The 24,171-nt window shown below is 47.8% G+C and overlaps 1 protein-coding gene across 4 annotated transcripts in view; it reads right to left on the bottom strand.

The window, feature by feature from the left end:
• LOC119458592 (uncharacterized) overlaps window positions 1–14,203 on the bottom strand; it is a 124,491-nt gene extending 110,288 nt beyond the window's left edge. Inside the window, exon 1 of one of the 4 annotated variants that reach the window (XM_049671288.1) lies at window positions 14,092–14,203. Coding sequence is in view for 3 of the 4 variants with exons in the window: in XM_049671287.1 (XP_049527244.1) it covers window positions 5,099–5,141 (43 nt within the window). In the remaining variant the exon portion in view is untranslated. Of the gene's footprint in view, window positions 1–5,098; window positions 5,298–14,091 lie in introns of those variants that run through there. The other 3 variants (XM_049671287.1, XM_049671286.1, XM_037720433.2) reach the window with 3 other exon arrangements.
• Window positions 14,204–24,171: the final 9,968 nt, after the last annotated feature.

Below are 24,171 nucleotides of genomic sequence, written 5' to 3'. Positions count from 1 at the left end.
CGGCGAATATCTCAGCAACCTTTGGTTTGCAGATGACATTGTCCTGTTCAGCAACAATGGGGACAAATTACAGCAAATAATCGAGTGTCTTAACCGAGAAAGTCTAAGAGTGGGGTTGAAAATTAATATGTAGAAAACAAAGGTAATGATCAATAGCCTGGCAAGACAACAAGAATTCACGATCGCCAAACAGCCTCTACTAGTCTGTATAGGAGTACGTTTATCGAGGCCAATTACTCACGACTATGTTATATATCCTAAATAACTAATGCTTCCGATATAACAACACTTCAATCAAGCATGGCTCCTCCCCACGCACAGTGTGGCTGAAGGGCCTCGCTGACCGGCAGTGGTGGCGGTATGCGCGAGCGGAGAGAATGTCCCCCTGTATGCGCTTCTCTGTCCGGTTTCCCATGCAGCCATGCGCGGGAGCCTCAGTCAAATGCCTACTACACGAAGACCTGCGACCCTGGAGGCGTGGCTGGCGGACTCCTCCACAGACATTATGAAGGCACTGCTAGCCCACGTTAAACTTCTGGGCCTATCTGACGATTAGGCTTCGCTCTTTTTTTAGTGGACCCGGACTGGTGTTTATTATTAAATAAAGTTGTTCTCTCACTCTCTCTCTCTCTCCTCGGCTGCCAATTCCTCTAAATTTCGGAGCTGATTACCACGCAGGTAGGCTGGAAAATTCGGATGTGCCTTCCGTATCACCCATTCGATGCGTTCTTCGTCTGTGGCTTGGGCCTCAGCGATAGAGAACTCTTCCATCGCTCGCACGTCCAGTCACTCATCTGGAGTCTGCGTTCGTCGCTCCAGCTCTCGCCGCATCGTACTACGGTAGTCTGCGGGTAGTAATTCGCGTATGTAGGCCACGTAGAACTCCCCGCGCTTTACTACCCGGTGACCGACAAGTCGATGCCACCTGACTACCGCATCAGTCAGTGCGGCGGGAACGACGCGTCCCGACACCTCGAAGATCAGCAACGGCTCTTTGCGAGGGCCCAAGACGCTGCCCGAGCTCAAGGCATTCCGGAATGAGGACGCCTCTCCAAAGCTCCATTTACCTAATAAAGGTGTTTATTCACTCTCTCTCCCCGCACCTCATGTTCATCCATTCGCATGGTTTTCTGGTAATGCGCCAGGTTCACCTGGACATTCACCGGATCGCCGGATCGACGGTACATCGGGATGGCCAACTTGACCACGAGGCGAGCGAGTCTCGGCGTAGGCACAAGTGATTTCACCGTCTCAGATAGCGTTTGGACCATGCCAGCAACGTTGCGAAGCAATGTCTCTGCTACAACTTCTCAGGGAACTGTTGGAGCGTTACGGGTGTTCTCGAGTGAAGTAGCTATGGCTCCCAGCTCTATGAACGGCGCGGGTTCCAATGCGGTCCCGTTCGCTCCAGCCCCAGATCAAAGGAGGAGCAAACCATTGTCTTCCGCCACTATAGCTACCAAGTGCGGCGTAGTCACTCAAAGGGGGCCTGAACCACTTTGAAGAAAGACATTTGACTACAGTGGAGAAAGACATTTGAAGCGAAATAGGTTATTTCACAATCACTTTGCCGCATAAAGTACCTCAATGCGTTTAGTAGAAGCAGAATTATTGGCAATCAAACACGGCCTCCGCTTTGCTCCCCTTTCTCCTTTAATGCCTTGCACTGCGAAGGCTACGGCGGAGTGGGGCAAGGCCTCAACGCTCCACCTCGAAAACGTCACCATGGCGCGCAGTTCAAATTTCATTTTGGACTTACGATTTTGGTGCCTACGAAGCGCTAAACGTAAGCCAAACGCGGTTGTCCTCAGCGAGCCGCAGTGTGCTTAGCCACTGGACTCAGGGCGGCACCTTGCGGCGGCCGTGGTGTAGCCCACCGCAGCGACAAATAGCAGCCGTATATTGGAGTGTGCTTTATTACGAAATAAAGCCCACGGAAAAGAGCAAGGATCGTGGAGTCTTTTAAGATTAGAGCGTTTCAGAGAAAGGTGACTTAGCGTTCCGCTTGCGAGCTCCACGGACCGCGTGCGACAGCAGATGTTGGCTGAGATGTTCACAACAGCGTATGCTACCCCCGGACTATGTTATTTCACCAAGCCCGAGGGGTGGTTCAGGGCCCCTTTAAGCCACGTTCGGCCAGCGCTGACAGGATGGGTCGCCGCTTGAATGCTGCGCCATTGGGCGCTGCACAAAATTGTTTGTAGAAAGGCTGGGTCTCCACCGGGGGTCGCAGCTGACCACGGTGTCTTCTGACTGATCAAAGTGTTTGACCAACGGGCAATCGTTGGCTGCACTAGCAAGCATGGCAACGCGTCAATGGACGGTTCACAACTCATGCCCATGGAATGCTTTCTCTATGCCCATAGTGCCGCTTCTACTCAATAAACGGGCAGGCAACGAGCATATCGCGTTAGCCTCATGTCGTGTGCTGACATCGCTGATGCGGGAAGCCAAATGCTTTCTGCAAGCATTCACTTCGAGCTGTGCCAACGCCTCCTAGATAGCAGGCCAGTGCAGCCTGTTTATTGAGATTATGCTACTTGGACTGAAATTTCCATTGTCGAGCCCGGCGTGACGAAAGTGGTGACGTCAAAATCATCGGGGCTCGCTTGGGGGTATCGCCATTTGATTCTATGGCAGTAGAGTAAGGTAGCATGACGTCATGGATTGAATTGCACAGGCCTTGGACTATCTAGAAGGCGCTGACTGTGCACGCTTTCTTAATGCCATCAGCAGAGAAGGCTATCTACCATAAATATAGAAATCAGCCATACTTTTCTTTTGTTTAAGTACAGCAGGATTAATTCGCGTAAATCTTTATTTCATGCCAAATTTCCTGAGTGACGCTGACAACCGTCAGAAACGACGTATTGCGATAGACGCAATACCCACCTGCAAATCTGTCCACCTAGTCATAACCATCAACTGACTACTCTCCTCCCCGTGTTCGATGTGTCGGAACCCCAGAAAGGGGAAAAGTAAATGGCGATACTTTTACATGTTGTAACACTCCTCAGTGAGGATAACAGTGTGCTTCGGCCCGCCAGTGTAGCAGACAGCCATAATTGGACCATACGACTCGACACCGATGACCATATTCTTTAACATCGCGACCAAAAGGTACAGCAGCACAAGCTCGCTGACGCTTGCGACAATCACGACGCAACCACCCAAGCATGAGTCGGCGACACATTGCTTTCGCTACTGGACAAAACAAAGCGTCGTATATCCGAGCACTAAACACGCGTTGTACGATGCTATATATCACTAGCTACTGCTGACTATATATAACAGTAGGCGACAAGTACCTTAATTGTGCCTTGTAGGCTCCTGAAACTAAATGCCTTAAAGACAAGAGTGATTAACTGTGGAAACACATCGTATGACGAAGTACAAGAATAAGCACTGTCGAGTGAAGGTTATGCATGACGTAGGACCATTTTAGCTTGGCCTGAAATTCGGCAAAGCTTGTCAAAGCGTCCACTACTAACTTAATTCCCAGTTGGTAAACTCCATCATGCCACGTTGGAGTTTCAGTTTCCGTTTCAGTTTATTCAGTCAACTTCATACAAAAACATGGTTACAAAAGTATTTGGACCATTAGCCTGTGTGGCTAGTTAGTGGTCCAATCTATTACATGTTTATTTTTTTTACATGTCAGGAGCAGAGGTGCAGTTAATATGACTATGAATCTATACACAAATTCTATGAAAGGGTGGCTTTTAAGGTATATTTTATCTAATTAAATACACATGACAATAAAAGCTAAATAGCTGCAAATATTTTAAGTACACAAGTAATAAAGAACGAAAGGCATACAATGTAACAATACAGAAGATAGTGATACCACGAAATAATTAGCACAATTTAATAATTAATAATTAACACAAAAAATTTATTATGCCAGATGAGTGGTAAAAAAGTGTGGACATGAGCTTAACTTTTGTTAAGAACATGAAAGACTTACAAAGTGCATTTTACAAGTGAATTTAAAGTTGCGGGCAAGTTTAATTTCAAGTGGAATTGTGTTCCAGATTTTAGCGCCAGTAAATTGTATTAACCGTTCGCCATATACATTCCTACAAGTAGGAAGGTTGAAGTTGCCATTGCCTGCATACCTTGTGTTACGGGTCGGTGTTGAAAACGTACTCACAGGTAGTGGAAAGTTGGTGTTAATGATAGAATTTATCAACACCGCGGTTGCGACCTTGAGTTCAACTTCCTAGTCCTCTATTGGTGTTAATACATGTCCTGGACAAACGAGCGTTTCACAAACTCGCCAGAATGCCATGACCATCTCTTTATTGAAGGAATTATTTATAACCCGAGTAAGAAACGTGACTGCTTTGGGCCAGTTGATCATTTCTACTGTGCAAAATTTCCAACGAACGTGTTCCTTGGAAACACTCCCTTGCAGCAAACCAACCCCCCCCCTCCACCCTCCAAAAAACAACAACAAAGAAACGGACTTTTCTGCATTTTGGTGTTAGCCCCATGATCACAATAACGACAAATTCTCACTCCCTGCTTCTTACAGCGGGCAGAAGTGCCCTTTGTGCTATGGCTAAGAAAGACTACATGTTTCAAGTAAATCCAATTACGCCGATCAAATCATTACATCGTTGCCAAACCACCACTCTGTCAAAGAACCAGACATTTACACTTCTGAATGAACAATATTACTAACGAATTCCCCCCCCCCCCCAAGCTTAAACGGAGCACTATTCTTGCACTTACTAGAGAATTCATGATTGCAGCAGATTCAATGTAAAATGTAAAGAAAAAAGGTTTCTCATTCACTGTTTATTTCACTGGCCACAGGTGCGAATATATGGCAGTGCAGTTATTGTAAACACCTATTGGTAACTGATCTATGGCACAAAACGGGCCTGATGAAGAAAATAACTACCGCTTAGGGTACAGATGTTTGGGCTAGCTGGTTTATTAATACATGCCAACTGAATGTTAGCCCACTTTGCTCGCCGTTATTTCCTGTCCGCGTCACTTAAGTCCAATGGTCACTGTAAACGGCAGCGATGTTCCTCTATCTCTATGACCAGTTGTGATCTGTATATCCAAAAGCTTTCTTATTACGTACCTGCTTGTGCCAGAAGGGACATCAGAAAAATAACGCATGTCATGTTATCTCCCACGAAGCCGCGCAATAGCAGGCTGGGCTAATTCATGTCATTCCTCCTTGTGTATGTATTCACCACAACAAGCTAGCACTGAAAAAGCCTAGTTTGAAGTTGCACCTGTATTTTACGCAAACCTAGTTATTTTGTCAGAGCTAGCGAAGGAAGAAACAGTCCACCTGGCTTCCGAATAGTCCTGCAAGAACATATCGTGTGATTGTTTCTTTGTCTCCATAAAGCACCTGTGCTCCTTCCTTATTTTTTTCCTATATTAAATGCCACGAACTTAGTGATTCTCTGCCAAGAACAATTGTAGTGTTCTTGACAATATGAATCTGTTTTAAGCACAAAGGTGACTTCGCGTGCGTCAGACGGCACAGTACACAAACAACTTCAGCTAAGTGGCTATGATGTTCTGTGCTCAGCACGATAGCACTGAGGGGTGCTATGCAGGATGCGCCGAGTTTCTCGTTCACCCGAGTTTTACCCGAGTTTGCTCGATGGCAGTCAGTGAACGAAGATAGCAAGGAACGTGCAATAACAGCAGGCAAAAAGAAATGTCGAGATAAAGCCGCGTATGACAACATGAGCGCACCCTGCGCGGCACAGTGCTGCCGGGCTTCAAGCACAGAGGACTGCGCAACAAAACGCGCCAGCGCCACGTATTGTTATCAACGTATTATCGCAATTTTAGCAATACCGTCACTGTCCCGCTGTCTCTCTGCACACTTGCCGAGAGCCGCTTGCCACGCCTTTCTCGGGCGCGTCAAGGGCGTGCCTCCTTTTTCGGGCATTATCTTTCTATCCTCCGTCGAATGCGAACAGGGCACATGCGGTGCATTCTTGCACCTATACTTTCCCTCAATCGAATACTTTGAAATACAAGAAATAAAATAACCAACATTTTACTTCTTAAAGTATCGGTTTTTTTTGTTGTTTTGAATGCTGTAAATTTGTGATGACAAACGGACATATAATGAATTATTAAATTTTGTACTTTTTTGCCGCGAGTGGCGACAGTGAGGCGAAAGCTTACAAGCGGATACATTCTAGAGGGTCACACGCACGAGGGAGTTCATGCGGTGAGCAGTCGCCAGGGGCGCTGCAGTGCTATGTTCGATAAAGTCAGTCATGACAACGATCTGCCCATTCCCTGTCTAATAGGGGAATGGCAACGCAGCGCTGCGGCATGGCTGTTCACCGCAGGTGCTTCACTGCGGCGGCTATTAAGGCCGCCGCTTTACCAACTGAAACGACACTTTAGCCATAGAGACGGGAGCAACGGCTGTCGCTGCAAAATGGCTGTGCGGTATTCTGGGTCCGTAGTGACGCAGCACAATGAAAATGCACCAGTTTATCTGCGTGCGCGAAGTCTCCGCGATGCATTGCGAACACGAGCTTGCTGCCCAGCGACACAGTTCGTCGCTTGTCACCGCTTGCCCATTGAAGGTGCCTCCGTGCGCATGTGCGCAGAATTTGAGTGTGTTGTTCACTCCAATGTGCTTGCCGATTGCCTCTGCTGCTGAGCTAACAGCGATCGCAGATGGATATCGTAACGACAGCGCAGCAATCGCATTTTGGTGGGTGAGGGCTGTTGTGTGCAGTTAGGAAATTAGACTTCGAACGCAGGAAGGTGTTGCAATTGTTTAGTGTGCCGTGCTTGTGATGACAAAATGCCATTGCACTGGGTGTGTTTGCGCTGACCGCTGACCGTGTTTGCTGCACTATATCATTGACAGAGCAGCCATCTCAAATGACAGCTGCGATACGTTGCCGTTGGAAAACACTACGCACTGCTCAAGATCGTCGTCCACCACGGCGCATCGACGCCTTGCAAGCAGCTACAGTGACGTGCGGATAATTATTTGCTGTGCGCTACGTAGCCACAACGCAGGCAATGAACCGTGTTGTGGGGTCATCACAGCCCAAGAAGACATATGCATAAGGCAGCGAAAGTCGACGCTTTTTTTTATAGTGGTGCTGAGTACATCACCGATGACAGTGCGTTGTGCGTGTTTTATTTCGCCGGTCAAGATTGTTAATTCCTCTCAGTTCCGCACCACGTCGCTGTTGTGGAAAAATAAGTTGGGCGTGGCCCAACCGTGGCGGGCGCGCACAAGAGTTACATGCCTCGCTCGGGGCGTGACCTATGGTTTTGATTGACACGCGAACTCGGGCCAAACTCGTACATCGCGAAACCCCTCTCGAGTTAAACTCGGGAGCATGGCGGCGGCAGCAGCAGCCTGTGTCATCGCATCCAGCGGCGGCAAGCGTCAATATGACCATCTGGACCCGTTCAGCTACATGACCGACGTAGAGTTTCAGCGTCGTTTTTGCCTTTCCAAAACGTCAGTGCGCTGGCTGTGTGACGAGTTAGGCGAACGCCCTTGTCTGCGGAGACTGCGTGGCGGGCATATTATGCTTTCTGAGCACAGACTGATGTGACTAGGCTGCGGAGGAAAAGTTCGTGCGATCGCTTCGGCTCTCTCCTGTTTCAAGCGCTGCTCGTCCACCGCGCCCTAGCCCCAGGCCAGGTCCGGCGTCGTCATCGGAGTACTGGGGCACCTACGAGCACCTGGGGTTCAACCCGGGCCAACCAACCTGCGTAGGCGAAGTGGTCACATTATATTGGAAGACTCAGAATGGAAGCCGGGCTGCCTTCCGATGCAACAGGTGCCGAAATCAGTTTTCGCAGTTTCACGGTAAAGCTGCACTGCACGGTCAGAGAGGCGAAGGACGTTACTTCGCCAACACGGACCGCCTCGGCCATCCGAATGACCACCTCTCCAGGCGGCAAATGATTTGGCTCACGTACTGCGTGAGCAAAAGCGTAGACATATGGCTGTTGAAGGAGATGACCGGTGACTTGTTTCCTCTATAGGAGCACACCATCGCCGACAGGACGAACTACCCCCGTAAGGTCGCGAGGGACGAGCTGCTGGCGCGACCTCCACTTGGTACCCCGGGTAGATAGCGCAAATTGATGAGTGCCTTCTTCGCGGCGAGCAAAAGTATACAATCGAGGCCGCCTAATGACGGGCGACAACTTTCCGCCAGCCGCCAAAATTACGGTGGTGTTAAAGTTGGGGGCCCATGGGTCTTCGGCATGTTCTGCGCGACCAGAGGGGTGTTGCGACTTTCAAAGTATACCGACGAAAGGCGGCGAAGCTAGACGCCATTATTGCAGCCAATGTTCAACCGGGGACCATTATTCATAGTGACGAATTGGCCGCATACAAATGTATCCCAAATTTAGTGGATGCTAACGGGGCTATGCGTCAATCCGCATTGGTAGACAGTCAACCAAAGCGTGAACTTTGTAGACCCCATCACGGGCGTTCACACGCAAAAAAAAAAGAAAGTTATTGCCAAAAAGTGAAGCGCTCCCTCGTCAGCGATGGGTACAGGGTAACTGCACCGATGCTGGAGTCCCACCTGGGATGCATGTGGTGGCAGTCAACATCCACGTGCGCTGCAAATACCCTTTCGTGCGTTTGTTAGAAGCCACGGATCGCTCGGGCTAGCCACTACAAAGACTCTTTCCTGCGGTTGTTAGAAGCCATCGCTCGACGCTTGCCAGTATGGAGGTGTATCGCAAACTAAAAGAAAATAAAGCGTAGTTTTCTGACCCTCGTATGTGTGCTTTCCGGCATTTCTGTGTGCTTACACGGCAAGCGCGCGGCAAACCACTTATGCGCTAGCCGACGCTCACTTCGTCTTGTAGCTGGATGCGCGCGCTACTCGCAGCTTTTCTTTAGCGCGAGCAACGAGCGATCTGTTAAAAGCCCAGTGTGAAAACCAGGCGCACACCAATCTCTGCTCGGAAATGGGAGCGCAAGCTTGTAGCGAGCCGCACCAATCCAATCTAGAGCAAAGGAGCAACGAGCGATCTGTTGGAAACCCAGTGAGAAAAGCAAGCGCACACCAATCGGTGCTCGGAAATGCTAGAGCAAGCACGTATCGAGCCGTGCCAATCGAATCCAGAAAAAAAAGAGGGGGGTGAGCGTCCCCTCGTGGCATAACGCGAAACGTATTTAAATACAAATTAGTCTAATACACATTCCGTGTACATCGTGGAAACATTAAAATGCTTACAACCCACGTTAATGTGACTAATATTATTGTACTAAATGAATTTATTTTATAACTTGCTTGTGCCTGTATTGCACTCGGTGGAACGACAAACAAGTGAAAGAAGGCACGACCATGCACCGACGGTATGATCACGTGAGCCCCAGTTTGTCGACCGCCCATATGGCAACGCCCAAGGGATAATAGCCACCCAGAGTGAATCAAGATAAACCAATGAAATTGGAGGTGTGCCGATGGACAAACGTCGTCTTGTTACCATTTGTTCTTTGATCTTGGGGCGTCGCCAGAGCTCGTGAAGATCCCGAGTTTCACCAAACTCGGGGCATCCTGCATAGCACCCCTGGTTGGATTCCCGCCAACGGCGGCGGTATTGTTATGAAGGAGAGCACCAGTGCACTTAGATTTCATACATGGCAAAAAACGTATAGTGGTCAAAATAAGTACACGCTAAATCCTGTGTCCGTGTCTCCACGCCTTACCTTTTTTCACGTTACATCCTGTGTCAGCTAAACGAAAACGTAACTTGCGCAAGTCTTTCAGGAAATAAACAATAAACGTCCCTTTCATAGCACTAAACAAGCATCAAATAAAACTGTTAAAAGGACGGCTTGGACGCTCAGCTTCGAAGTGGGATGGTTCCAAATTAGCCCAAACACGCAAGACAAAAGCGGGGAAAATATGAGGTAGGTTTAGTACCCAATGGCGTAATTTCTTTCTTCCAATTTTGCAATTCCAAATAAGGCGTTTTTGTTTTTTCTTCCCCCGCGTAAACTGACTCGGATGAGAATGTCTGACTTTCTTCAGGAGCGCTCCTAGTTATGGATTACCTGGCTTAGAAGTTTGCCCTTCTTTGTCACAGAATTGAAGGGTTTTTAACTTTTTGTATGACTGAGGCATCTTCTCTTGAGAACGTGTAGGATGGTGCGTTGAGAAGAGTTGGTCCGTAGGGGAGCGCTCGATGCACCTTCATTCCTACCAATTCAAAATTTTTGCCGCGCACTTAAAGTTCAGTACACGAGCTTTTTTTACATTTCGACACCGTCTTAACTTCCTCAGACCCGAACACAACTATGGGACGTAATCACTCTTTACGGTGTTTTTTATTGTCTACCTGTTATGTTATGAACTTGAAAAACATTTTCTTCAATACAAATGCCACGGTTAGATGCCAAAACCTGCGTCTAAATGTACGTGAAAAAAATAACTATCTCCATCATCTCCTTATGTTTGCTATGGTAAAAACTGCACTTTATTGTTTAAACACACCGATGAAGACGGAATTAGGTGTAGTAAATTGCCATGTTGCTGCCACGTACAATATGTTCACGCAACCTCCGTGATTTAGAAATACACCTGAAGGTTGCTTTCGACCATCTGGGACGACAGAGAGGTATAGATCAATTTACTGTCAATTAGTGCCAAATTTCTCGAACGCGCATAACAAGGGTATGAGTAAACCACTCAATGAAACCTACAATGACACGTCAACCGACTAACGCACGGCGCTGCCACAAATCGCTCCACCGACTATCAATAGCGCATTATCTTTGTTTTCAATTCTACACCCTCTCCGCTAACACACTCTTGCTCCTTACCTCGCCCACCCGCCTTACGTTCTCTCCCCTTTAGAAGAACCCTACCTGCCCTACCTATATATACTATGCCGAGAAGAGCATATGTCACCTTGAAGAAGACAAGTCCACTTGTCGAAACGTTGGCTCCTGCTCTCACCTTGTTCTCGTGTTACTCGTCATCTGTAATTTATATCTCCCGCATTGCCCGTGTTTTCCCTTCACTTCATTATAGTTACACATGCACCATACTTCGTACTAATAGTTAATATTTTCCATAATCACTCCCGAGTGAATTTGCAAAAAAGTTGAAGGCAATGTGCAATGTATTGTACAAGGGATCTTAGGAGGTTAATGCGGCAGCCGCAGCCGATAGTCGACCCCATGACCCAGATCGGGCTCAGCGGCACATCGCATAGCCCCCGAGCCACAGCGACTGGTAGAAACGCATCAGTTCAAGCTTTTCGGCTAGTAGGTTTGATACAGTTGCTGTGGACATATTGACACGTGTACGCACGCGTGGCCAAGGTCGGCCACAGCCGTCGCAGTGTTTCCGGAGCTGTCAGTCCCTTGCAGCGTTTGTTTAACCCCTTTCGGACATGTTCGCACGTGGTCCGTCTGAAACATTATCCCCGTCGACGCTCCACGCAGGTGGTGCGTCTTACATGCGCCTTCTCAGGGTCGTCGTTCGGTATTGACGCGTTTGTCGCGGCGGAAGGAAATGCCCAGACATTGCTGTTATAACAGCATTGTCGGTCGTGACACGCTGTCACACACGTTTCCCAGAGACGAGAAGGTGCGTAAACTTTAGATACCTGCCTGTCAGCCATCACGCCCAGCCTGGAGAGCTCTAAAAATGACTTCATTTGCGCGGACCACATCGTCGATGATGATCATGTGATCAGCCCCGCTGTGCTCGGCATGCCGCGCCTGCATGCCGACATGCCGTGCCTCGGCATGCCGCTGAAAAGGCAATGCTTAAAGCCTGACGCTGTGCCATCGGTCTTCTCACGAAAACGCAAGGCAGAAATGATCAGCGGCGCGTTTGAAAAGAGGAGGCGAAAAGATGTCGGTACTTTTTTCGTTCACTTGCAGCATTCTTGAGCAGTGTGAGGGCGAGGCTGGGGCGAGATGCCCGAGGCTGGGCACGAAGGCAGTAATATCTTTAAAAATGTTGGCAAAGCATTGTAAAACAATACAAGGCTAGCGAGCGCCAGCACGACTCACGAGATCAGTCCTACATGGCAGCGGGGCAGACACACACACATCTCTGCTTCTCCACAGGCTAAAAGCAGGAAAAACTGGGGAGAATGCCAGACAGGTGCTGCCATCTGTCGGGCGGCTGGCGAAGTGTACGTGAGAATCTCGGAGGTACTGATACCTTCCAGCATTTGCTCACGCTGATGGCATAAACTACTATTCAGTCACCGACGCAGTGCTGAAGTGCCCCTCAGCTGCCTCGCCTGCGTGCGCTCTTAAAAAAGCAAGTTTACAGAGGAAACAGTTTACACGGACTCCCGAGCGGCAATTAGAGCGTTCGCATCGCGATTGATAGCCAAATAGGCAGCCAGGATTCTCAACGGCAGACCCCCCTCAGACACTATTCATCACATAGTCTGGTTCCCAGCACACATGGGATCAGACGTATTACACGGTCACCTGAACCCCAATGAGATAGCCCACGACCGTGCGCGAGGTTTCATATGCCGCGACGGGACGGTGTCTCTGGTGAGTTCGGGAGAGCTCTTCCACAGTGATCCTCTAGTTACTTTTCACGAAATCACATCACATTACAGAGGGGATAGGCAGAGTTTTCCCTCCCCCCATCATAAGCTCGACAGATCACAATCTAGCACGCTCCGCATGCTCCAGACGGGGTCCTACCCCTCTAGGGGCTTTCTGAACAAACTTCACCCCGACATCGATCCATTCTGCCTAGATTGTGGCACTGAATTTTTATCATTAAATCAGATGCTCTGGCAGTGCCCTGTGTTACAGGATTTTAACCAAGAAGAAGACTGGGTGCACGTTAAAGAACCCCAGGTGGTCCAAATTTCCGGAGTCCCCCACTACGGCGTGCCTCATAATCAGAACTGGTTTTGGCACGTAAAACCCCATAATTTAATTTTAATTTTTAAGAAGAAGAGTGGACGAAGGCCATCACAAATCCCAGACAAGACGTCCAACTCCTGGCTGTCCAGAGGGCCCGTGAACGAGCGGAGGCACGGCCTCTCTGTTCCGACATGGGACTAGCAAACGGCTAGCAGGCCCCCCCCTGCCTAGCTTCTCAGGACCTAAGTAAAGTGTTTACTACTATTACAGAGGAAATGATAAATATTTCCTGCATAACTCCCTGGTGCAGAGCGCAATCTTCGCGCTCTGGTTCGCGAAAACCTGACGGGCACTTCCACGGCCACCTGCTCTTCTTCGTCGCTTGACGCGGAAGGCTCTTAACCGTAAGCGGTAATATTTCTTGCCAAGTTGGAATGGTCCTCGTTTTCAGTTCTGTACTCATCGCTGGTAGAGGCACCAGAACTCGAATCCATGCTCGCGATAGCGGCGTTGACGCACTTCGAATGACCGGGACCCGCCGGCTGGCTATCCGACGAGGGTGTCGTGACGTCACGCGGTCCAACTCCCGCGGGTCGGGCGGCGAGGCGCGCCCTCACAAGAACGCCAAAAATAAATTCATCGGCTCAAAAATGAGCTAAGTGGCTACTTCTTTTCGGTGTAATCACACATTGAGGATTCATTTTCCGCATTTTCATAAAATTTGCAGATTCTGTGTACGTATCCCTTTAAGTGTATGTATCCACCTAGCTGTATTAGGTTGTATCATTATTAACTAGCTATGCGCTTGACTTTGTAGCTGCTACTACACATACACATATTGACTGTGGGCCTACATTAGCCTTTAGCGACTGGCCCAAGAGTGATTTTGTACAAATTATTATCAATGAAAAATAAACTGAATTGAATTGAAATTGAATTGAATTCCTGAAAAATTGCACAAGTTTGCCGGGTCTCATTTCTTTTTTAGCGCCTACATGTAACATACGTAGTTAGCAAGCATTACAAACGCGTGATGAACACTGCTACAAAGGTCTGCTGCGTAAGCTCCCGATACACACCCTTCCTTTCGAGCCGACGTTTGCACAACAAACACATAACCAGGTCACCAAGCAAAACCAAGGGTCGACTTCGGGACCTTGGTATAATTTCGACTGTGTCAAAAAGACCACGAAGGGTTCGGAATTCTTTTGACGCTTATAGCTTTGCGACGGAGGATTTACAAGGCTTAAAAAACTTTTGCTGATGTCTTCCACCACTCGGGGCTGCCCGCTTGAGCCCATATGGGCCTTATTAGGCGCTTGGCCACCCAATTATTCATAAAAATCATCGCATTCAGTTACACGCCGCACCCAATACTGCTGAAGCACACGACAGAAAGAAGTAACATGTCTACCGCACACAAACAGAAATATTTTTTAATGGTTCGTCAGGGAACTACGTATCTCGATGACAATGAGCATTGTTTCACACAGCTAGGTGGGATTTCGGATTGTTTTTCTGCCATTGACATGTCGCAAGGTTTAACAACCAATACGACTTCGCGAAGTTCTACTTTCCAGAACCGCAAAAATTGCGAAAGTGAAAATATCGCGAACGTGACCCAGAAGGTAATTTTTGTCGTCATAGCCCCGTTGACTCACAACGCTATATATAAAAAAAGCACTAAGGACAATGGTCTGTTCCGCCCTGCTCGTTCACGAGAAGCAGAGCAAGACGCCTTCTTAACAAAGCCGTTTTCAAAAATCCTTATTGTCCTTCATGGCTGTTTTCGACTTTTGCCGTACATATGCTAAATATGCTTGCACAAAACAGCAAAACAAATGCAAAAAAGTTTCACGTGGCTGTGCATACCACTCTTTCTTTTTCTCTTCGCTTTTATCCTTTTCAGAGGCAACAATGCAACGGTAAACATGCATCTGTCATCGTACGCATGAGTAACGCCATACGTACATTGGGTCAGTTGGTTCTGCCAACTGAAATCGTAACAGTGCTACATCGGATAAGGAGAAAATCCGAATAACAGACGAAAACAAGCGATGACGCTTATTTTAGAATCTTTATTACAAGTCACCAATATTTCCGACTTGCACAAGGATAACACTGAACCTAATTCGTTCATCTGTAGTTTTGCATAGTGTCTTAGTTGCAGCGAAGTAGACACAAACATTCTTTGCAGTTTGTTTTATGCTTCTATGAAGTTGAATGGCGTGGTCTGACAACAGCAACAAGTCAACTAATTGGCACATGTAATGCAGGGAGGCAAGCACAACTAAACGAAATAAATATTAGGCACTCTTAAACACGGGACGAGCGCTGAATTACTCACTGAAATTTCGTTCGCATAGACTGCGTTTGTAGGTGTTTTTATAAGTTTTATAGGTGTTTATTAAAACAAATGCAGCATCGCATTCGTGTAACGGCTGATACGGCACGGCGTACCACCCCTCTCTTTAGTCGACGAGCAGCGATTTAACTCAAGAGTATCATTCATGCACGTCCTTTAACGGACGTTTAATCGTTCGCTGCACTCGTTTTGACATTGCGAAGCCAAGGTTAATGACCTTCTAAAGCTAAATTTTTTAGCCACGTGCTCTTTTAACGGGAGGGAAAGACTGTCATCTGTCGCATGGTAGTCTGCAGAAACCACAATTATTGTTTACTGCGGGCATGCGGCTTGTTTAGAAAAAAGAAACATCTGCACTTATTGTAAAAGAAAGTAATTTTATTGCATTCCACGGACGTGGTCGTCAGTAATGTACTAAACTACACATAAGGAAACAAAATTGCGCTGTTTAAACCATGCTCGCTCGTTGGCCAACCGATCAACATTATTATATTACCATGCAGAAAGAGGTTCAGCACGTAAGTGGACTAGGAGAGCAGACTATATATGTATATAAATGAAAGCAAGCAATTCATCCTACGCTTTTCTTGGCGGAATTGTCTCTTCGCCTCATGTGATTGGTATTTACGAAAATTGGGCGCCACCCTTCCACTGGATCAATACATAACGACGGTCTCCACTCCGACAGCTTCGTAGCCTTCAGGTAGCATACGAGAATTTATTGGCCAGGTGCCTTCTACCAAGTTCACGTATCATGTGACGCCTCGTGAGACAAAAGATATTCCACATCCGCTGCCAAGGCGATGAGTGGTGGCGCTGGCTAACACTCGTAGGCCTAGATCTAGCACGCATATAATACCCATGGCACCGCGGATGGCACAATGGTAGCTCAATAGGTAAGAGCATCGCACGCTTAATGCGAAGGCGTGGGTTCGTATCAAACCTGCAGCCAGTTGATCTTTCGGCCACTTTCATTTCCCTTATTAAAACGATGTGTTCAATTTCCCGCGTTCATCCTACAAGAAAGAAGAGAACGAGCATCGGGCCAGGGAGCGCGTGAGCGCGTTCGAAGGGACTAGCTGCCATCTTGGATGTTCTGGGCTGAGATGGACGCTAATAAACGCCTCTCTGAATCTCGAGTTTTTGTCGGCTGTTCCGTGTGCCACCGAGTTGCTCCAGAGGGAAGTCAACAAGCTGACAGCCACAGTGGAGAACCTGTTCAAGCAGCGTGATCACTTGCTTGTAGAGAGGGACAGCCAGGCTCGCCAGCTTGCCCTGCTCATTGAAAAACTCAATAAAAAGGATAAAGATACACAGACTGCCCACTTCACAAGCCGAGCTACAGAATCACAGATTGACAAGCTGCAAAACAACCGAAACAGCAAGGAGAGTGATGTTGTGAGGCTCACATGCCGAGTGAGAGAGTTGGAAGCAGAAGCTGCATCAGCAGCCGAGTCCCATTCCCACCTCCTGCATGAAAACCAGAGGCTTCATCAGAACTTTACACTTGTGGCGAAAGATTACAAGACGATGTTTTGTTGCCTACCATCCCATGGTATGGCCTGGGTCGGGCGTTGTTCTGTCTGCCAGTGCTTCGCTGGTCGGGTTCTCACTGATTGCATTCAACATCACTTTTAAATAAACGTGTCCGGCGCCGGGATTCGAACCACGTCCAGCCAGCGCAGCAATCTCATTCTTTACCCATTAGGCCACAAACCTTTTAGCTTCTTTTTTTTTCTTTTGTCATTATTCCCGCTCCAAAGTGGTGGGCCACCATTGCGACCCGGATGCAATACCAGCGAATACTTACTTTCGGGAATGTACGCTATGCTTTTTTGAGTTACGGAAACAACTAGAGTGTGTTACCGAGGTGCTGCACAGGGTTGACCACCTAGGTCAACTAAAGAAATTCTAAATGCGCTTGTGATGCGGACGCACGTAATGTACATATAGTGTCATTCATTGAACATCAACCTTTGTGTTTGACCTCTCATGAGCATTTCGAGGTAAAAGAAGCTAATAGGCCACAAGAGCACGTATGTTTTAGGGGCGAAGCTCCTTATAGCGGAACCCGTTCGTCCCCGTCGTCGTAGTAGTAGTGTGTAACCAGTCTGAGAAAAATGAGAAAAAAAATTCCGAAGTTGTGTCCGTAGCGCGGAATCGAACCAGGGACCCCTCGCTTCCGAGCGCGCGGCGTTAGCCCACTACGCCACGAAGCGGACATGGACACACGCACCACGATGGCAATAAATACCCAACATTAACGAAAGGCCACGTTTCTAGCGCGTTTCTAACGCGTTTGTGCTAGCGCGTTACGGCCCGTGTAAGAAGCTGGTGTAAGACGCTGTGGCCTCTCCGCCTTACCTTCAACGCGTTTCGAACGCGCTGCCCAAAGCGGTGGCAAGTCAAGTTCAAGTCGAGGAGCGTTTATGAATACGGGGGGTATACTCTCTCAGCAGTCATGTGATGGCGTCGGCAAACGCGGTGCACGTTCCGGCATGTGTAAATGGCTGCGTAAGACGCTGTGGCCGCTCCCCCTTACTAGAGAGTACTGCACGTTTCTAACGCGTTTGTGCTAGCGTCCCCTTAAGCGGGAGATCCGATGATTCCCTCCGGAGCTTCGCCCACTCATCATCATTCACCCCGTGGATACGCTGTGATTTTCTTTTTCTCGTGCCAACACCAGCTAGCTCTTTGGGATAGTTGCCGCATGTTGATTATGACGCTACAATGTTACAATGCCATTTCCATGCTACAATGCGTACCCACAACGGGCGATTGGCCAAGAAGCGTGCCGGCCTGTTGATAATGATGATGATGACTTCCATACAATTTCACATAACCAAGAAGCGGGCAGTAAAATGGAACTGGCCCACAACGGGACGTTGGCCAAGAACTGGGCGGTACACACGAATTGTGACAACGCCTACTATGCCTTTGAGGTTATCAAAGCGTGCTGATAGTGATGATTTCCACACTATGCCACATGTTCACGACGAGGGATTGGCCTAGGAGCAGATGGTACATATAGTGCCACGAACTAGCTATTTGAGATTATCGCGAGATGTTCATTATGATCATGATTTCCGACCAGCAGTGGTTGCTTAGCGCAAAAACGCATCATATGCCCCGAAATTGAGGCCCCCGAAGGAATTTGCAGAAAAGTAAGGAGACAATAAACAATCATTTTCAGGTGCTGCAGAGAACTTCACATCAAGCATATGTGATCAAATGACTTACTCGCAAAGACACTACCCTGCTGTATCGCATTAGGACCAACTCCACTTACCCATTGGCCTGGTTTTTTAATACTGGGCAATTCGCTTCATCGTTTTCTGTTTGATGTGGTGAGATCGGTGATGCGGAGCACTTTATGTAGTTATGCCCACAGTTTGACGCGGAAAGATATGCGTTGATTCACAGTCTGCAAAATAAATGTCTTACACACGCAAGCAATAAGGATGTTGTGTTTCCTGAAGATCCCGGAGTTATCAGAACGAGAGTGCTACGATTATTGCTTGCCTTTATTCGAGACACAGATTTGGCCAACGTCTCTTGACGCGCCCTTGCTAAAAAATGTCAGGTGCTCAGGCGAAACAATTGCCTGATAAAATGCGCATGCCAGGCTAACCCGGCCTGCTGCTACCCCAACACCACCACCATATGCTAGCTTTGATTCCTTCAGGTAGCATGCCGGTATTGTCCAGTCACCTTCTCCCAAGTTCAAGTATCCTTGGGATAGAAAATATGTTCCGCATCCACCACCAAGGCGGTGAGTTGTGGCGCTGGATTACACTCAGACACCTCGAACTAGTACTTATATAATACGCAAGAAAGTGGATGGGAAAACGACGCCACGTTAGCTCACTTGGTATGAGCAGCGCATGCTTAATGCGATTACAAGGCTTGGTATCCCCCCTGCGGCCAGTTGTCTTTTCATGAACTTTCATTTCCTTTAATTATCATTTCTGCATTTTAACTAAAAACAGCTAATCACTCTTATGCTTTCGTTGGTGTCACTGTTGGTTGACTTCCTATGATTGTGACCTATATATATATATATATATATATATATGTATATATATATATATATTGTAAGGAAAAAGTGCACGGCCGAGCCAAGGGAGAAGCGGAGCGACGAAGAGGAGGTAGAAGTAAACAAGGCGTTCTGGCGGAAGGCCGATTGTCTGTCTGCTTCTCCTCATTACAATGGCGCAGACGACAATGAACCTGCCTTAAGGTGTTCCAGCCTTCAGTGTTCCTCGCACGGTGCTTCGGCGTGCCCGGTCCCTCCTTCCCAGGAAAGCCGTTCACGCTTCCTCCGGTATGGAGCCCGCCACCCTACCGTCTCAGGTACCCACTGCACCGTCCGGGGACGGCGTCCAAGCCTCCTCGGTGGCTCTCGGACAGGGCTATACCGATGCCCTCGTTCACGCAATCACCGAGCTGACACAACAGCTCCAGGGCATGACGACCGCTTTCGCGTCCGTCGGCGGTTGCGTCCTGCCTGGGAACGCCGTCCACGCTTCCCTGCCGCCGGCGTTCGTGGAAATACCGACGTTCTCGCGGCTTTCCAGACGAAGTCATCCTTTGGCTCCGCAACATCAATGCCTTGGGTGATCGTCATGCCTAGCCCGACCGCACAAGATGGCTGGTTGCAGCACAACGACTTTGCGGTGCCGCCAAGGCATGGGAAAACTATGAAGGCATCAAACAGCTGTCCTGGTCTGCATAGAGCGCAGCTCTGATAGCTGCTTTCGGCCCATTTCCCCATGCCTGCGGTGAGTCCGATCAGCACAGTTCTGCGCACGGTGCTCCGGAGAGCTACCGCTTCGATCCTACGGCAGGTGTGCCCAGCAACGCCTCGACAGGGAGAGCCGCAGGCTGCCCCGCCGTAGGCGCCGGCTCCCCGGCTGTCGTCGTCGGCTCTACCGAAGATGGTGGAACAGCGCTTCGGGCCCTCTGTCTTGGACCTGCCCTGCCTGGGAACGCCGTCCACGCTTCCCTTGGCGAAAATATTATGCCCAACACTTCTTCGACTCCGCCACCAAGGTATGCCGTCGATGCTTCGTTTGTGGTAGAACCGGCTGCCACGACTACCACAACGACCGCACTATCCCGTGGACACCGGCCCTGGTACCTCGGGCAGCTAGGACAAGCAGCCTGGCGGAGATGAGGCACCGCGATTTCCAGCAGCCAGCGGGAATAGCACGGCAAACTACTGCTCTTGCTGTGACCCACCGCCAGCAACCTCCGAGCTTACGCTTTCCAGAAGAGCCGTTCAACCCATAACAACTGTTGGCGGAAGCGAAGTTCGAGTTCACGAGCGACGGCCGTCTACGCCTCTAAACATCGCGGGTCCGTCGAGCTGCGATGATGGGGAGCTAGCGGTCCGCAACCGTGATCTATCTATGGATTGCGAAGGCGATAAACTTCTGGACCCTTCGGAGCCACACCTCGGGATTTCGCAGCAACCGTTGGCTGAACGTGCGACCATTTGCATTCGCTACGCACTGAGTGAGGTTTCGGTAAAGGAAGCCCAGGCGGCTGGCATCGCTGAGACCATAATTATCGAAGACATTATCGTGCCGCCTAAAAGTCCCTATCATACGAACAAGATGATACAGACTAAAGAGCAGAAACAGCTGTTCCCTGGTTCCAGCGCGGAAAATATCGCGGGATCTGACCAGGCATCGCTTTTGACTCCGCCTGCGGACATAGACGACTCGGCAACAGTCGGCATATTGTCGAGCTTCGCCGATTCGAGTGCAATGGCGAGCCTTGATCCGTCAACGGCAACGTCGCGAAGAGGCACACGATGGTTGAGCACATGATTTCGCAGTATGTATGGCGCATCAGTGCGGCCAGCCGCTGTGCAGTATGCCGTGCTTCGCCTAGTGAGACCCGAGCGCAACACTCAGTGCCGACCCCCAGAGAAGCTGGTTGCGCACAGGACGGCCCTAACGATGACGAATTCCATTCCCAAGTCATGTCGATTATAGTTGTCTATCACCAGCACGCTCTCCCAATCGCCTGAGCTATCTTCAGCAGCGTGGCCGAGTGTAAGGAAAAAGTGCACGGCCGAGCCAAGGGAGAAGCGGAGCTACGAAGAGGAGGTAGAAGTAAACAAGGCGTTCGGGCGGAAGGCCGATTGTCTGTCTGCTTCTCCTCATTACAATATATATATATATATATATATATATATATATATAAGTATAGAGAGAGGGAGTGGGGGGAGTGAGGTAGAGAGAGTATTTTATTTTACACATCACGGATATGTCCACCAACAAATAATCAACCATCGAAGCGTCGTTCCAAAGCACCTGAAAGCAAAAAAGTAAGCAGGAGGATATGCAAGGGGTAGAGTTCCATAGGCATCGTGATTCTTTCGGAACAGAGCTCCAGTGTCTTCTGGTTGAGCAGCTTTGTTTCTCAATGCTCTCTGATCAGTACTCTGTGGTAGAAGATGGCGCAGGACAGGAAGTATGCCTGCAAATATAAGCATTGCGAAACGTTTTTATTGCTCTAATTGATTGCGCACAAGTGAGGCAGTAAAACACAACAAAAATGATTTCTTGTTCTCTTCTAATGTCTAGCCTTGTAAAAATAAGAAGAAAATAACGCCTTGGCTTTTTGTTCTCTCGCGTTAGTATGGCTGTTTCTCGGATAAAAGTAATGCCCTTGGGTTTCCTCAACATCACTTTCCAGTGCAGTTTATACAATTGTACGCGCCATGATAGCGCATCAAAGGCACGAGTGCAGATAAAATAATGATGATTAGAATGTGTCACATACGTATTGAGACGCTTCTGATTGGACGTTTGTTGCGCATGTAAATAACATGTGCGAGGTGTTTCAGTGAAAGGAGTTGGAGGCAGAGGTCTGGGGGGTTCGCTCTCGGTGCCAATATGTTTTCATGTAGCCGGTACTATCTTTCATTGTTTCTTTGCAATGTTTTACCTAAATCATATATTGTTGAAGTGACTACATGGGTGCATGCTAAGCATGCTGGAGACGTATAGTTGATGATTTCATTTTTATGTTGCTGTAGAAAGTTCGCGCAAGGTGCGACTATTTCCTAACCTTGAGAAAACTCATTTATAACTGAACATTCTACAGCCGTCCTGCTACAATACGCTTTCGATGATGCTGAAGATGCAAAACGTATGATTAAACTGAGTTTTGAATGGAAAGAAATAAATGGCGTCTGAAGGAGCTTATAGCCGTGTAATCCGACTGATAGCTGAGTAATTGGGCCTTTGTGCACTACAGATGCACCTTCGAAGTAAAATTTATAGATGGGATAGTTGGAATGGTGTCATTTTGTACAACGCGAAAAACGGACGACTACGTAGACAAAACCACAACACAGCACAGATTCTTAACTGAAGGTGCTTGCTCTGTTCACCTAATATAGACATTGAAGAATTTCAGAACTTCCCATCTAGCATCGCACGGACGCATATGTGGCTGTGTGGCTTTGTTCGATGATACTGATGTACTCTGTGACACTATAAAGAAACTGATGAGCAAAACGAGAACATGATCAACGCAGGATCCAACGTTTCGACAAGTGGACTTGTCTTTTTCAAGGCCACTTATCAAGTCACTAGTTTTGGGGAAACTAGTGATATTATAATCGAAGCGCTAAACAATTGTGATACGTATGCGTTGGTCAGGTGTCGATCGTGATTAGGCGTATGGCGTTCACCTACATATTTTGTTCTTTTTGTCTATTAAGTGTTTCTTCAAACCTTTTCCCAACCTTACTACGAGTTTATCTTGAGTTGCTTTGGTAAAGAAAAAAATGCTATATATACTGTTTATTTCAAATAATCCCTTCAGTTAAAAGTGGTCTCGTTGTGTTCCTGTCTGCGTAGACCTCTTCTTTCGCCCGGCATAAAATGAAAAGGTATCATTATTTTTCCGACTAACTATACAGTTTAAAGCTGATCAGGTAAACAACATTATAAAGAACTCCATACAGTGCTTTAATGTTACGTCATCAATCCAGTTAAGATGAAGAAAACACTTATTTGAAGGCTCTCCTTCTTGTCATAAAAAATTTCGGTATAAACTATCGATAATAATAGTAAAAAACAGCGTTACTTTGTTTATATGTTGAACCGCTTAGTTCGGCACATAACCGTCAAAGTGAATGCAAATTTGTTCGAGTAAAAGTTTGCACGTTCCTGATTGCAGTACAAAGCTAAATTGTTGTGCATACCACCATTTCTACCCACATTTCTATACACTAACAAAATCGCCTACTTCCAAAAGTGAAGTTTTCCTCTCGAGGAACATTTACAGGTTTATTAAGCGTTCGGGCTCAATTCGAGTGGATACTAACTTTTGCCTTAAATAAATTGCAGCTTGTTAAACACATTCAGGTGTACTCACTTCCACAATTGCAAAGGCAAACATCAACGTTGCGTTGACAGGCTCCATCATCTGAAAAACACAATATATTTTTACCTTCAATTTCATCTTAGCCAAGAACACTCTACGCCCGCCGCCAGAATCAGACAATCCAAAATGATACTGTTTGTTTCTTTTGTTTAGTTTATCACAATACTGTACGTTCTGCCAGGTGTTTACAGGATTGGCAACGAGCGCTATACGAGGGCGGGCAGAGTAATATATACAATGTCGTATAAGAGATGAACATGTTATAATACTTATGGGAAAATCAGTTTTAGCTGTTGCTGAAGAGAGTCAGCTGATTAGCAATCTCTAAGACTTGCGAATAAGGCTTGTTCCACTTAGTAACTATTCGGCGTAAGAACGTCAACTGATGTTTTCTAAGGCAAAGCAGTATCTGATCAAGACTTGGTACCGGCGTCCGTCAATAAATGAACGATGATGAGGCACACTCATATTTAAGAACACGTGAGTTTTCCAGAATACGTATGTGCCCTGATCGAAGCATTAGATCCAAAATCTGTGTCGCATTAGT

The sequence above is a fragment of the Dermacentor silvarum genome, chromosome 7 (genome assembly GCF_013339745.2).
Source record: "Dermacentor silvarum isolate Dsil-2018 chromosome 7, BIME_Dsil_1.4, whole genome shotgun sequence".
Classification (NCBI taxonomy): Eukaryota; Metazoa; Arthropoda; class Arachnida; order Ixodida; family Ixodidae; genus Dermacentor; species Dermacentor silvarum.
The sequence above is the reverse complement of the archived record's forward strand: the minus strand, read 5'-3'. Positions and strand labels throughout refer to the sequence as shown.